At 41.4% G+C, this 13,762-nt stretch overlaps 1 protein-coding gene across 1 annotated transcript; it reads left to right on the plus strand.

Moving 5' to 3' along the window:
• The first annotated feature begins 543 nt into the window (after positions 1–543).
• On the plus strand, positions 544–10,662 carry LOC112409044 (myosin regulatory light polypeptide 9). The gene is made up of 4 exons (XM_024758940.1): positions 544–694; positions 6,574–6,772; positions 7,263–7,424; positions 10,158–10,662. Exons 2-4 carry the CDS (start codon positions 6,589–6,591, stop codon positions 10,328–10,330), a joined length of 519 nt encoding a protein of 172 aa, XP_024614708.1. The 5' UTR covers positions 544–694; positions 6,574–6,588; the 3' UTR covers positions 10,331–10,662.
• The last annotated feature ends 3,100 nt before the right edge of the window (positions 10,663–13,762 follow it).

The following is a 13,762-nucleotide window of genomic DNA, read 5'->3' on the forward strand; positions in this document are numbered from 1 at the left end:
GCGGGACTCTTCATAAAATAACACGGTACACAGAGATCAAATCTTTTGCCCAAAGGCCTCCTCTCGGTATACGCGGGCCGCTCGGGTACCTGCAGGAGGACCTCCAAACCTCCTGCGTCATCCTGAGGTGAGCCACAAGCGCAGGCGCACGACTGCTCGGCGGCAGGGGCGGGGCTTTCTGAGGCGGGGCGAAGGCCAGTCACGTGGGCCGCGAAGCCCTCTCCGCGATTTCCCTACAAGGACTTGGGCTGTTGGGCCCCGCCCCTGGCCGGGCCCTGGAATGTGCGGAGGGGCAAACCCACAGGACAGAGTCAACCATTTGCCAAGAGGAAAGGGGGGAAGAAAAGCTTACATTGTAAGAAGAGGTATTAAAAAAAAGGAAAACTCAGTCATCAGACCCGGAGAACCATTACACCTTCTTCTACGTTCTAAGTTTTCCGCTTTACACGTCCTTCCCATGCACTTGGTCAAAACTGCGCCCTTTGAGCACACCGGCAACTCCCCCGCTCCGTCGCCCTTCCATTAAGCCAGGCTCACACTGTTAGCAGAGAATGGTGACTCGCTTCCTTCCGGTCCGCTAAGCGGAGGCCGGAAGTGTTGTTTGCAGCGTCTCTGGGAGTGGAAGGGAGTTTGTAGCGGCAGTCAGGGCAGCGAGGGGTTCCTTGAAGCGTTCGGGTTCTCGCGGCTGAGCAGGGTGAGTGGTGCTCGCGGTCGGGTGCGTGAGGCCCATTTCGGGGCGCATCCCCTCGGGACGGCTTGGGGGGGGCAGTGGCGCTTCCCCGGCGCCGGGAGCGCACCTGGGCAGGTGTACCAGCCGATTCCCGGGTTTCGAGCCCCAGTGCCAGCTCCAACATCGAAGGCCGCGGCCGGAAGCGGCCCAGACGCCGACTTCGCTCCTTTGCCCAAAGTAGGAGCTCGGGAAGTGTGGCTTACTCTGCTGGCGCCGCGAGCTTGAGCGACAGCAGGCCTGCGAAACCCGAGCCCAGCGGAGCTGACTCTGGGACTAAGTTTAGTTTATAACGTAAACTTGCCCGATTCAAGAGAGTTTGCGCAAAAACTGTAGCCCAGTTCGCCCCCCTCACCCCCCACCCCGGCGCTGCAGCTGTTGTTGCAGCTGTGTGGCTACGTTTAGTGGGAATAACCACCTCAAATTAGCAACTTCCTCGGCTCGGTGTCCACTTTTGTAATTAGAGTTTTATTTTTAAGTGATATTTGGACAAAGAGGAGTTCGGGGTTTAGTTTGCGGCTCCAGAAAAACTCCAAAATACAATACCGTCTTACTCTTGGATGGAAACTCGGGGTTAAGTCAATTTCCCAAAGTGTTTTCCTTTTAAAGTAGTTGAATAGGTTTATCAAAGAGTGTATCAGTTCTTTACAGAACTTTGGAACAGAAATAAGCGTTAGGTTGAGATTTTAACTTAAGTGCAAAAAGTTTTATATCTAAAGGTGAAGAAAGTGAATATTTCCTAAGATTACTGCTATTTGTTTCATGTTCTGGAAGCCTTTTGATAAAACTTAACCAGAAAAAGCTTTTTATTTAAAAAAGTGACGCTTTACTGGCAAGTGAACCACGACAAAGAATTGCCTTTGTCAAGTGCCGAGAACTTTTTGGGTGTGGCAGTCTAAGGGAACTAATCCTACCTTCTACCGGAAGTTTGCGTAGGAATTGAAAACTTGTTTTAGTTGGAACGGAAGCACCAGCCTGAAAATGTACTTTTAAAAAGACGTGGTTAGCCCCCCAAAATTACATATACTTAGCTTTGAAAAAAGAAGTGCATTGATTAAATGAGACGGTAGATTTGGTAAGCAGATACTACGTGCTCTCACATTAAGAAGTGTTTTCTAAAATGGGAGTTTTTCCTTAAAGAATATAATCATATTTCCAGAATACTATCAATTTGAGTGTTAGTTCTGTAGAAAAAGTCTTAGGATTAGTTTCCATTTATTACCACTACAAATGCTGTACTATAGGATTCTAACAAGAGTAATCTAATGTAATATTGGTATGGATTAATCCCATTTTATAAATGAAACCAAAGTATCTAGAAATTCTGAAAAATCTTCTGGTTGCCCTTGATGTGTGGGGAAAGCCTCTTTGAGGATCTTTATTTTCCATTTCCCCCATCACTTAATCTAGTCTAACATCTTCCTTACATAGTTTGTATCCCTCCTTTTGTCATAACCCTGAATGATTCTCTGCCTATTTGATCAAGCTAAAAGGATAAATCTAGAAATTCATTACCACCAACACTCCCTTTCCCTGATTAAGACAAGATTATACTCCTTCAGGTCTGTAAACTGAATCTCCTTGACTGAATCTCTTCTATATATTTAATAGAAGTTGGCTCTGCGAGTCTGTGGGTTTTCAAGTTCCATACAACATATAGCCCTTCACACCAAAGATCTTAAATTAAATGCTTCAAAAATAGACTCTAGGGGCTTCCCTGGTGGCGCAGTGGTTGAGAGTCCGCCTGCCAATGCAGGGGACGCAGGTTCGTGCCCCGGTCCGGGAAGATCCCACATGCCGCGGAGTGGCTGGGCCCGTGAGCCATGGCCACTGAGCCTGCGCATCCGGAGCCTGTGCTCTGCAACGGGAGAGGCCACAACAGTGAGAGTCCCATGTACCGCGCAAAAAAAAAAAAAAAAAAAAAAAAAATAGACTCTAGACTATAACTTAGGATGAGTGAGGACATAACTCGGAAATCTCAGGTGCCTTCATGGCAATCTTCCCACCCTAAATAAAGAATAGTTACATTGATGAATAAAATATTTTCAATTTTATTTTGCCCTAGTTTATGAGAGTTGTGTGTTTGCTGAAGGCTTGTTACATGCAGAGGGTTACAGGTTGACTCGTTTGGGGAGGGTAAAAGTGGACAGCATACTAGAATCATAGCAAGGAGGACAATGACAGTATCTGTCATCAGTGATCTTCTCCTTCAGATCATAGCTCTGTTCCTCATTTGGCTCCCTCTCTGCCAGTGTTTATTCCACCCATACTTTCAGTTTGGTAGGGGAAAATAAAAAACACCCTTTCCTTATTTTGAAATAACTGACTGCAAAGCTGAACTCCCTGTCACTATAAGGATCTGGGTTTCTGGTGGGAGATAAACTCACAGATCAGAATCCAACCTCCTTGAAAAAGTAAAGGCCCATGTAGTAACTTGCCCAATGGTATACTACCAGTTTCTGGTAGAATTAACTACCCTAATTTGTTAGAACTAAGACTAACATTTAAGTCTCTTAATTCTAAGGATGTCTTGTAGCTTTTAGGATTTTTCAGTCTTCTCCCCCCGCCCAAATCTTTTAGAAACAAAGATCTTTTCTGAACTCACAATATTTGATAATCATGTACCACCTTTGAGTTATTTTTCATTTTTGTTACGCATTGTTTTAACTTGAGAGCCATACTCCTGGAATGAAAACTATGTGACTCATTTCATAAGTTGAACCAATCATCTCATTTCTTTAAAGTTGCCTCTCCAACTATATTTTAAGCTCCTTGAAGATAGCACACCTACGTTACATTTCTTAATTCTTAAATAATAATCAGCACTCATGACATTTAATGCACATGAATGTAATTCTGCTGATCATATTAAAGGTTGATGGTTAAGTATCGAATGAGATAAAGAAAAATTCTGTGAGACCACTGTCAGTTCTGACTCCCAAAAAACCTTTATAATGTTTAAAAACTATGTTAGAATGCATTTACAAATTGAAAGAATGCATGATTTTAAAAAGGCTAAATAGGGGACTTCCCTGGTGGCACAGTGGTTAAGAATCCACCTGCCAGTGCAGGAGACACGGGTTCGAGCCCTGATCCCGGAAGATCTCACATGGCTGTGGAGCAGCTAAGCCTGTGCACCAGAACTACTGAGCCTGCACACTAGAGCCCACGGGCCACAACTACTGAGCCCTCATGCCACAACTACTGAAGCCCACGCACCTAGAGCCTGGGCTTCGCAACAAAGAGAAGCCACCGCGATGAGAAGCCACTCAACCCAATGAAGAGTAGCCCCCACTCACCGCAACTAGAGAAAGCCCGTGCGCAGCAATGAAGACCCAACACTGGCAAAAATAATAAATGTATTTATTTTAAAAAAAAAAGCAACTGTAAAAAGGCTAAATAGGAAATACATCAAAATTCAAGAAGTGGGTGTGTGTTACTTTATAATCCAAACTAAGTTTTAAAAAGGTGTATAGAGGACCCGCACCAAATTGAGTATTATGAGTTTTTTTGTTTTGTATTTTATAATTTTATTTATTTATTTTTGGCTGTGTTAGGTCTTCGTTGCTGTGCGCGGGCTTTCTCTAGTTGTGGCCAGCGGGGGCTACTCTTCGTCATGGTGTGCGGGCTTCTCATTGCGGTGGCTTCTCGTTGCAGAGCACAGGCTCTAGGTGAACAGGCTTCAGTAGTTGTGGCTCATGGGCTCTAGAGTGCAGGATCAGTAGTTGTGGCGCACGGGCTTAGTTGCTCCATGGCATGTGGGATCTTCTCAGACCAGGGCTCAAACCCATGTCCCCTGCATTGGCAGGTGGATTCTTAACTGCTGCGCCACCAGGGAAGCCCTGTGAGGTTTTGTAGATTAAAAAAATCAGTTGTATCAACCATTTGACCTATAATTTTCATCAGTTTCTTTGTTTTTAAAATAACTGACATTTGTGCGTCATTAGGGGAATATAATGTAGTCAGACAAAACAGACTGTTTTTAAAGATGTGCTTTGTTTTGCAAAGACAGGGCATACCTAAAATATTAAAGAGACGTGGACTGGTAAATATATGCCACTCATTGGGTCTCAACCGCTAACCCAAGTCCTGGAGTCCATTTAAGAGATGGAAGAATAATACATATATGTTATAACTCCTTGTAGTTTTTAAAACTGCATTTAGAATAGAGGGGGACATTACAGTTCCATATAGTTTAGATAATAGTGGGATTTACTGCGTCCAGAAGTATTACAGAGTGAAAATATGCATTCATAAAAGGGTGATTAAAGGAAACTTGGAAACTAGGGAAGAGTATATATCATAACTGCTATGTCACGTAGAGTATATCTTACCAGCAACACATTCCAGTGTATCCTAGGAGTGCTATATTTAATGGACTGGAATTTGTGACTCTCCTTTGTGGAATTTCCTTCTAAAATCTGAGAACAGATTTAGCTTAAAAGAAAGAAAATCTGAGGCAGAGTCAGAGCTTTTCTAATTATTTCCATAATTGAATTTAGCCTGGCTGATGTGGTGTAATCAAGGAAAGAATGTAAGTAATAAGTTTTTAAACTCGTGGAGCGTTGTGTTCTAAAGTCACTTTGCAGTACTGACATCTAGGTAGTACTTCATTCTTTGCAATCCACAGACTTATTTTTAGAGTAAGGGCATAGTGTTTTGCTACATCATAGTTAAATGTTGTTTTCAGAACGTAAGCTTTAAAATTGTTGTCCTGGTCAGAGAGTGAAATCAGTAGTGCCTATTTTAGACCTGCTTCAAAGAATATAACTGAATACAGTGTCTTAGTCTTGTGTGTTAGAGGTTTTGCAGACTGCCATTGCCACCTCAGCTCTGAAAGATGGTATGGTAAAATTTTATTATCTGATGACTGTGGGATTTTTAACTTCAAACTTTTATAGTATTAAAGATTGTGTTGAAAGGAAAATTACCTCTTCATCTTAGGTATTATTAAACATTATTTTTAACTTAAATTTTACAGGAATAAATTTAGATTAGAGAGCAAAGGTAGTTTCTGTACCTCTTAAAATGCTTTCTAAAACTTTTTAAAAACTAAAGTGCTTTAAAAATTTTTATTGTGCTCTGGTTTTTGTTTCGAGGACTTAGTCACTTCAAGTGATTTAGCTTAGCTCTGTGCAACAAATTGGTTAGGATAGAGTGGAAATATTTACAGAACTTAATTATTGATGAATTACCTTTGGAGTTTTCTATACTTTTTCAGTTAGCCTTTTAACAGATATCTTTCCTGAAGTACTTTGATTCCAGGAGTGAGGGTGCGATAAGAAATGTTAGTTGCGAGTGGAAGAATGGTATTTGGCAGCAAGATTAGGAGATGAAGACCTGTCCCATCAGTTAATCCTCCTTCCTTCTTTCTGTCCACCTTAGAATGGGAGGCTGGTTTCAGCTAGGGCTGCAGAAGGATAGACCTGTTGAAGATGAGTTAGTGTCCCTCAGTACTCCATAGCACTGATGTACGGAACCCAACATTTTTTGTTTCTTGTTTTCTGTATTGTTATTAAGCTAGTAGATGGGTTATTGGTCCTTAATCAGCTGTCCAGTAGTACTGGGGACAGGAAATCTTGTTGATAATGCTCTGAGCTTTGAATTAATGTTGGTCGTAGTTTCGTCACAACTACTAAGGATGAGTGAACTCAAAGCATGAGTCTGGTTTTTCTTTTTGTAGATTGATTCTCTGCATAATGGTATTGATTAGTTGAGAGAGATTTTTGCCAAGTGATACTATCCTGTGGAATAGTCTTTAGACACATCTCTAAGTGGCTCAAACGTATCAGGAAGGTTGGTTCAGTTTACTTTTTGTTATTTCTTGTATTTCCCTTATTTGTTAGGATTTAACCGCCACCATGTCGAGCAAAAGAGCAAAGACCAAGACCACCAAGAAGCGCCCCCAGCGCGCAACCTCCAATGTGTTTGCCATGTTTGACCAGTCACAGATTCAGGAGTTCAAGGAGGCCTTCAACATGATCGATCAGAACAGAGATGGTTTCATCGACAAGGAAGACTTGCATGATATGCTTGCCTCCCTGGGTAATGATCAGTTTTAACATTAATAAATCAAATAGAATTTCTATAACACCTTTTATATTTATTTCTTAAGCCAATCTAATGAAGCTTTGTGAAGCCAATCTAATGATGTTACAGTTCACTAAGATTCGAAGTCTGGAGCATTGTTTCCCAAAGCATGGTCCCCGGAACACCTGCAGATTTCTGGCCAAGTTTCAGGGTTAGGCTGGGGGCCAGCCGTGTACGTGCATGCACTGCAAACACTGATCTTGATTGTGAGAGCAGTGTTATTCCTCCTGACATCCAGTGGAACAGCACACAGTCTCCAGACTCTTAATACGGATCCTATTCATTGAGAAGACTTTTTTCCGAATAGTTTTGCTATCTTGAATGCAAATAGCAAACTGTTTAAATGACCGTCTTTCTTGTCCAAATGTTTACCATGATGAATTGTTGATGCGTTTTGTGGTGTAATTATCACCCTCTTAAAATTATGACCCTCTTTTTTGTTTAGGGAAAAATCCAACTGATGAGTATCTGGATGCCATGATGAATGAGGCTCCAGGTCCCATAAATTTTACCATGTTTCTCACAATGTTTGGTGAAAAGTTAAATGGCACCGATCCAGAAGATGTCATCAGAAACGCTTTTGCTTGCTTTGATGAAGAAGCAACTGGTAAGTCTGAGGTAACCTTTAATTACCAAGTGATTTAATTTTTGGTTATGGCAACTAAAATATATAATAACTTGAAATATGATGACATATAATACCCTCAGGTTTATACCATACCTGAGGTTTGGGGGGACAGGTTTTGCCTATGGCTTGTTAGTCACTCACTTCTCTGCCTCTGCCCTTAAATATTTAATTTACAATTTAATAGGTATATTTGAAACTTCTTTAGGAAACTTATGTTCCTCCTTTACTAGAATAATTCCACAAGGGTCAGACACTCAATAAATGTGTGTCAAACCAATATCTTTTACTGGAGCAATCTTGGAAAAAGTTTAAATTGCTGTAGGCGGTGATACCAGTACAATCCTATGTTTGTTTATCAGGTACCTCTCAGCTCGGAGAGTGTTTAGATCTGGTATCTAACCTCTCCCTCTGGAATCAGGTGCCCCGGTTTCATAATCCTATTCTGCATAATAGCTGTGTGATTTCAGGCGAGTTACTTAACTTCTCTAAGCCTCTGTTTTCTTATTTGTAAGATGGACAGTAATATTACCTACCTCAGGGTTGTTGTGAGGATTAAATGAGGAAATGAGATAGTAGCTTACTGCCTGCATAGAGTGAACTCTCAAAGACACCCAAAAGGTTAACTAAATACATGCCCGATAAGGGGGTAACTCACATAGCAAGTTTTTGAGAAGGAAGGCACACCCTCTGGTTACACAGTCCAAGCATAGTTTGGGCATGGAAGCATAGTCTCCCCACTCTGGCTTTCAAGACTCTGCACGATAGGGCCTCATTTGGCCTGTTCAAGTAGACCACCCTCAACTCTTCCTAACAACCTTCCAGACTCCTCCATGCGTTGTTGCCCTGACTTACCTCCACCATTTCTGCCTCTGCCTTTCCTCCTTATACCACCTCCTTCCTCCTTCCCCTTGAAATCAAGACTCTGAACAGTTATTTCTGGAAGGGGTAGGGAAGGGGCAGGCAGAAGAGACCTTTTTCCTGCTAAAAACATTTGTGTATTGATTGAATTTTTTACAGTCAATGGGTATTACTTTTTTAGTGGAAGGGAATAAAACCATAAAAGAGTAAAGTGTCTTATTTATTCTTCAAAGTCATCTCAATGGTCACATTCTTTATAGAGCCTTACCTGTGTTTTCATACTATTTTCTCCTGACCTCTGGGAAAACTTAAAAGTTCTCCCTTTCCCCCTCCAAAGTATTTTATGTACGTCTCTACTGGCACATACTCCACCTGAGCTTCTACTTTAGTTGTGTGCTTATTTCTTTTTTTTTTTTTGCTGTACGCGGGCCTCTTACTGTTGTGGCCTCTCCCGTTGCAGAGCACAGGCTCTGGATGCTCAGGCTCAGCGGCCATGGCTCACGGGCCCAGCCGCTCCGCGGCATGTGGGATCTTCCTGGACCGGGGCACGAACCCGTGTCCCCTGCATCGGCAGGTGGACTCAACCACTGCGCCACCAGGGAAGCCCGTGTGCTTATTTCTAATCATCACAGTCTCTCCCTGCTCCCAGGATAATAGCTGTGTCTTCACCAGCATTCCATTCCCATCTTTGTAACCCCTCCCAGCTCCTACCACAGTCCCTTGCACATAGTCGATGATGATTTTACATGATAGTTGAATGACTTGGCTGGAGATGAGGATTTATTTCTACAAGCTAAAAGTCTTAAGATTTGGAGAACTTTTTTTTTTTAATCTAGGATTGAATTAGCAAAAACAATCCATAAATCTAGAGTTTCTTTTGTGAACTGACCTTACACTTTAAACTCATAGGAAATATATTATCAATGTTTTAGCTTCATTTCACATACAAGGAAGTTGTCAGATTTTTCTTTTTTTACTTTATGAATTTCAAAATTTCTGTGCTTGAACGGTCATTTATTACCTTTGGATCACTGCATTAGTGGGTCTCAATCATGATAGCTCATGGGATTTACTTGGGGAGCCTTTTTAAAATATCAGTAACAGATAATAAATCAAGGGTGGCCTCTGGGGTTGTTTTGTTTTGAGCTCCCTGGATGATTCTTATGTGCAGTCAGGCTTTATGAGAACCCTGCTTTCACAAGTCCAGAGTAGAAAGCCTTCCTCTCAGCTCACCACTATAGCCCCAGTGCCTATCCCAGTGTCTGCAACATAGTTAATGCTCAAATATCTACTCAGTGTTTTTGCACATCCTGGGCCTGAACATATTTGTTACTGAATCTAAAATTAGATTTGTTTAAAAAAATTTTTTAATCATTTTACATATAAAGAAAAAGAAGGAGGTAAAGTGAAATGCCTGAAGTAACATAGCTTGTTAAAACTGGACCTCAAGACTTCAGTGTTCTTTCCACTGAAGCACTTTATTGACGTTTATGATGATTTTAGTATATTTACTCGTAGAATAAGTGTGACCGTGCTACTTGAAGGAACCATGAGGCTTAGATTCCTTAATCATACTTCATGGCTTGTGGTTAGGCATAGGCTTAGCCACTGTTACTGAGATCAGGAGATGGATGTCGGGTGAGGTCAGTAGAGCAGAGCAGGTTAATGTCACTAAGCAACAGGGCATTTTCTAGGCAGCTGTCTGCTGACTGCAGCATGTCAGGACCTCATATTTCATACATTTGCATGCTTCTAGTTCTTAACATATAGCCCATGCTTAGTCAAGTGTAGATGCCCCTTGCAATTACTCCTCAGAGTAGTGTGTCTTCTGATCCCTGGTTCTTTTCTCTTTAGGCACCATTCAGGAGGATTACCTGCGAGAGCTGCTGACCACAATGGGAGATCGGTTTACAGATGAGGAAGTGGACGAGCTGTACAGAGAAGCACCTATCGACAAAAAGGGGAATTTCAATTACATTGAGTTCACACGCATCCTTAAACATGGAGCAAAAGACAAAGATGACTGAAAAGAACTTCAAATTCCAGCCAAACTTTCCTTGTTGCTACTTTGGGTATTTCTGAGACTTTCTCTTAGAGCCTAATTGCATGCCCTTAGCTTTACAGCTTTTGCCTTTCTTGTTGTATTTATTCTCAACCATTTGGGGCACATGCATCTCTATAATCAGACTGGAAATGGGACTTTTTGTCATTTTCAGAATAGAAAATAGGGCAGTTTAACTTACCCCTACCTTCCCCTCCCCCAATAACTGCAGTCTACAAAGAGTCGATATATTTTTTCAGAGAAAGTTATTCACTCAATTTTTTCTGAACCGTAATTAAACTTTATAATAGAAACTTACTTGTTTAAAATTTCTTTATTTACCCAAATTGGCTTTGTTGGTCTTGGTTGTAATTAATTATTTATTTATTTTTGCCTGCGTTGGGTCTTCGTTGCTGTGCGTGGGCTTCTCATTGCAGTGGCTTCTCTTGTTGCAGAGCATGGGCTCTAGGCACACGGGCTTCAGTAGCTATGGCTCGAAGGCTCTAGAGCACAGGCTCAGGAGTTGTGGGGCACAGGCTTAGCTGCCCCGCAGCATGTGGGATCTTCCCCGACCAGGGCTTGAACCCGTATCTCCTGCATTGGCAGGTGGATTCTTAACCACTGCGCCACTAGGGAAGCCCTTGGTTGTAACTTCTAAAGAAAGGTAGTGGGAAATCCCTGGCGGTCCAGTAGTTAGGACTCCGCCTGCACTTTCATTGCCAAGGGCCTGGGTTCAATCCCTGGTCAGGGAACTAAGATCCCACAAGACGCGCGTGAGGCGCAGCCAAAAATAAAGAAAGAGTGGTAGTGAGGCAAATCCTAGAAAATAATATGGTTGTTAGACCTCCCCCTTACTCCTGCCAGTTTTCCTAACAATCCTACTCCTCTACTATTCATTCTTCCCCCTTTTTAAAGAAATCCAATTTTAACTGCCTTTATTGAGTTTCCTGCACTTTGCCTTCCAATTTTAAAAATAATTTCCTGTAAAATTTACATGTATATGATAGCTTTGGTAGCTTTAAATCCTAAAGTTTAACATACCTGCCAACATCACCCCATATCTGTTCTAATCTTTTGTACATAACTTCTTGTCATTTAAAGTTAGACCAGGCCACTGAGTGTAATTTTAATTTGTCCTAATTTTTAAAACAATTTTAGCCCCAAAGTTTCTATGGAATGCTTCTACCAAAAAGGCCGATTTTTTGTATTGTATTTCAAAGTGTTGGAAACACAATATGGTTTTTGTTGGTTTGTTTTGGGTTTTTTTGTATATAGTTTCTTTTTATCACACAGTCCTCATTGAAGTACTGTGTTTATTTATGCAGAGATTCACATGAGTTCATTTGTGAATGTTTGACATTCCTGAACTGCCCGTGGTCAGAACAGCTGAAGCTACATGCCTGGGAAAGTGAGGTCATTATTTCAATCCTAAAAATAACTTCTGCTATTTGCAGGAATGCAGGACTGTTTTAAGAGTTAATCAGGAAATGGTAGACAGCTTCATTCACTTTGGGCTTCAAAAATCTGACTCTCAAGGATTCATAAGTTTAAGAAAGATCTTGAAACAGTGGGGGGGAAAGTTGGGTGAAGAGGGTTGACAATTAACCTGTGAAGATGAATAATTGATAATTACTATAACTTTATGTTTTATACTACTATTAACAAGACTGTCCTTGGACAAAACTATTACCTCGTTGAATATGCAATTACTGAATGCCTTCAGGGCAGCAGACCTTTACACTCAACTGGATAGGTGAGCTAGATTCTTTAACCTCAGGAGACCAGCTTAAAATAGGAGTAGGACTAGTAACAAGGCTGCTCTTGGCCCTTTCAAGATTAGAATCTTAGCACCTGCCTTAACTCTGCCTTTAATGTGTTCCTGAATTTTGTTCAGTGGTTTAAGCAAAGTACTTTTTCCAGGGTATAGCCATGATGCTGAAATTGTTGGACTAAATTTACATTTCAACTAAAAAAAAAATAACTTCTGCTTTGTTAACAAATTTCCAGTCAAGAACAAATAACATTGTTGCCGTACTGAAAAAAAGGTAGCCTCATCTACTAAAATTATCTCTTGCAGTATCTCCACTTCCATTTCTGATAACTGCTCAAAGAACCAGCCACCATTAGAAACGGTGGATAGTCTCTTCTGAATGAAATGTCTGCTCATTTAGTGATAGCATTCTCTATGTAGTAAGTAGGCTTTGCTTAAGTAAAGCTGATTAACAGTAAAAAGCTAAAGCATCTACTCCAACAGTGCATTTGATAGAAAAACTGGTCTCCACAATGAAAGCCAGACTTGAAACAAACCATTTCAAAACCAGCCTAATGGGGGCAGCCTCCTTACCCACCTGCTTATGATTACATTATCATTTGGACTCCAGGGCCCAAATTTTATTTGATCAAGGAGCCTCTATGACTGCACGAGAGTGGGAATTTATGAGTGCTACTGGGACAAAAGGGAGCAGGCCAGACTATATGAGACAAGTAAAAGCAAATTCTGGAAAGGAAAGGCAACTATTTTTTTTTTACGAAGTATGAGGGGGGAAAGGACAGCAAGAGATGTACTAGACTTTGAGAAGTGCAGGCAAGTTGTAAGAAGGATCAGATAGAAGATGGTAAAAGAGCTTAGTAGATAGAGCCACAACAGTGTTATGGAAACCAAGTGAATAATTTCAAGAGTGAGGAAGTTAGTAGTGTTAAACCACAGAAAAATCGAACACAGGAAAATTTAAATGAGGCCACTGGATTTGGCAAGTCGGTCACTTCTGCCAGAGCTGTTAAGGTAGTTTTGAGTGCAGAATCCGTAGTGTAGCAGGAGACACGGACAATGCCTGGGTTTGGGGGTCAGGCCAGCTGCATTTTAATCTCATTCGTGCTACATCATGGCTTTATAACCTTAAGAAAGTTATTTAACCTCGCTCGACCTCTATTCATTTGTAAAATTGAAGTAATGCTCTGGCTCGTAATAGGAACATAATCTATTAATATATAAAGCAGCATTTTTGTGATTAGGAGCAGTATGGGTTTTAGAGCCAGACGTGGTTGAGTGAATAATGCCTGTTATTTGATGAGCTTTGTGTCCTTGGGCAGGTGGCCCAGCCCTAAGTGTCAGTTTCCTCACCTGTTTAACAGGGACAATACCCTCCACATTTGTTGTGAAAATAGAAACACTAAAGCTAAATGGGTCTGGCACACAGTAGGTATTCAAATAGTGGTTATTCTGTTTACCAGCAGGGGCTGTTGGGCAGTGAGGAGAGGCTTGAAGGGAAGGCAGGACCAAAGAGCATTTCTTTAGAGATTCAAGCCTGTCTGTAGACAGAGGAAGAAGGCAAACGAGTGTAAGCAAATGAGTGAAACCAAAGGAATGATGTGCAGGAGCTAGGAAGAGATAGAACCTAGATCACATGTTGTAAGATTA

The sequence above is a fragment of the Neophocaena asiaeorientalis genome, unplaced genomic scaffold (genome assembly GCF_003031525.2).
Source record: "Neophocaena asiaeorientalis asiaeorientalis breed wild unplaced genomic scaffold, Neophocaena_asiaeorientalis_V1.1 scaffold669, whole genome shotgun sequence".
In the NCBI taxonomy this organism is placed as follows: Eukaryota; Metazoa; Chordata; class Mammalia; order Artiodactyla; family Phocoenidae; genus Neophocaena; species Neophocaena asiaeorientalis.

What these genes read in the sequence shown, in the direction of transcription:
- LOC112409044 (XM_024758940.1), top strand. Translation starts at nt 6,589, where the DNA reads ATGTCGAGCAAAAGAGCAAAGACCAAGACCACCAAGAAGCGCCCCCAG. An exon ending in TGATATGCTTGCCTCCCTGG is followed by an intron (nt 6,773 to 7,262) that starts GTAATGATCAGT and finishes TTTTTTGTTTAG; the next exon opens with GGAAAAATCCAACTGATGAG. An exon ending in CTTTGATGAAGAAGCAACTG is followed by an intron (nt 7,425 to 10,157) that starts GTAAGTCTGAGG and finishes TTTTCTCTTTAG; the next exon opens with GCACCATTCAGGAGGATTAC.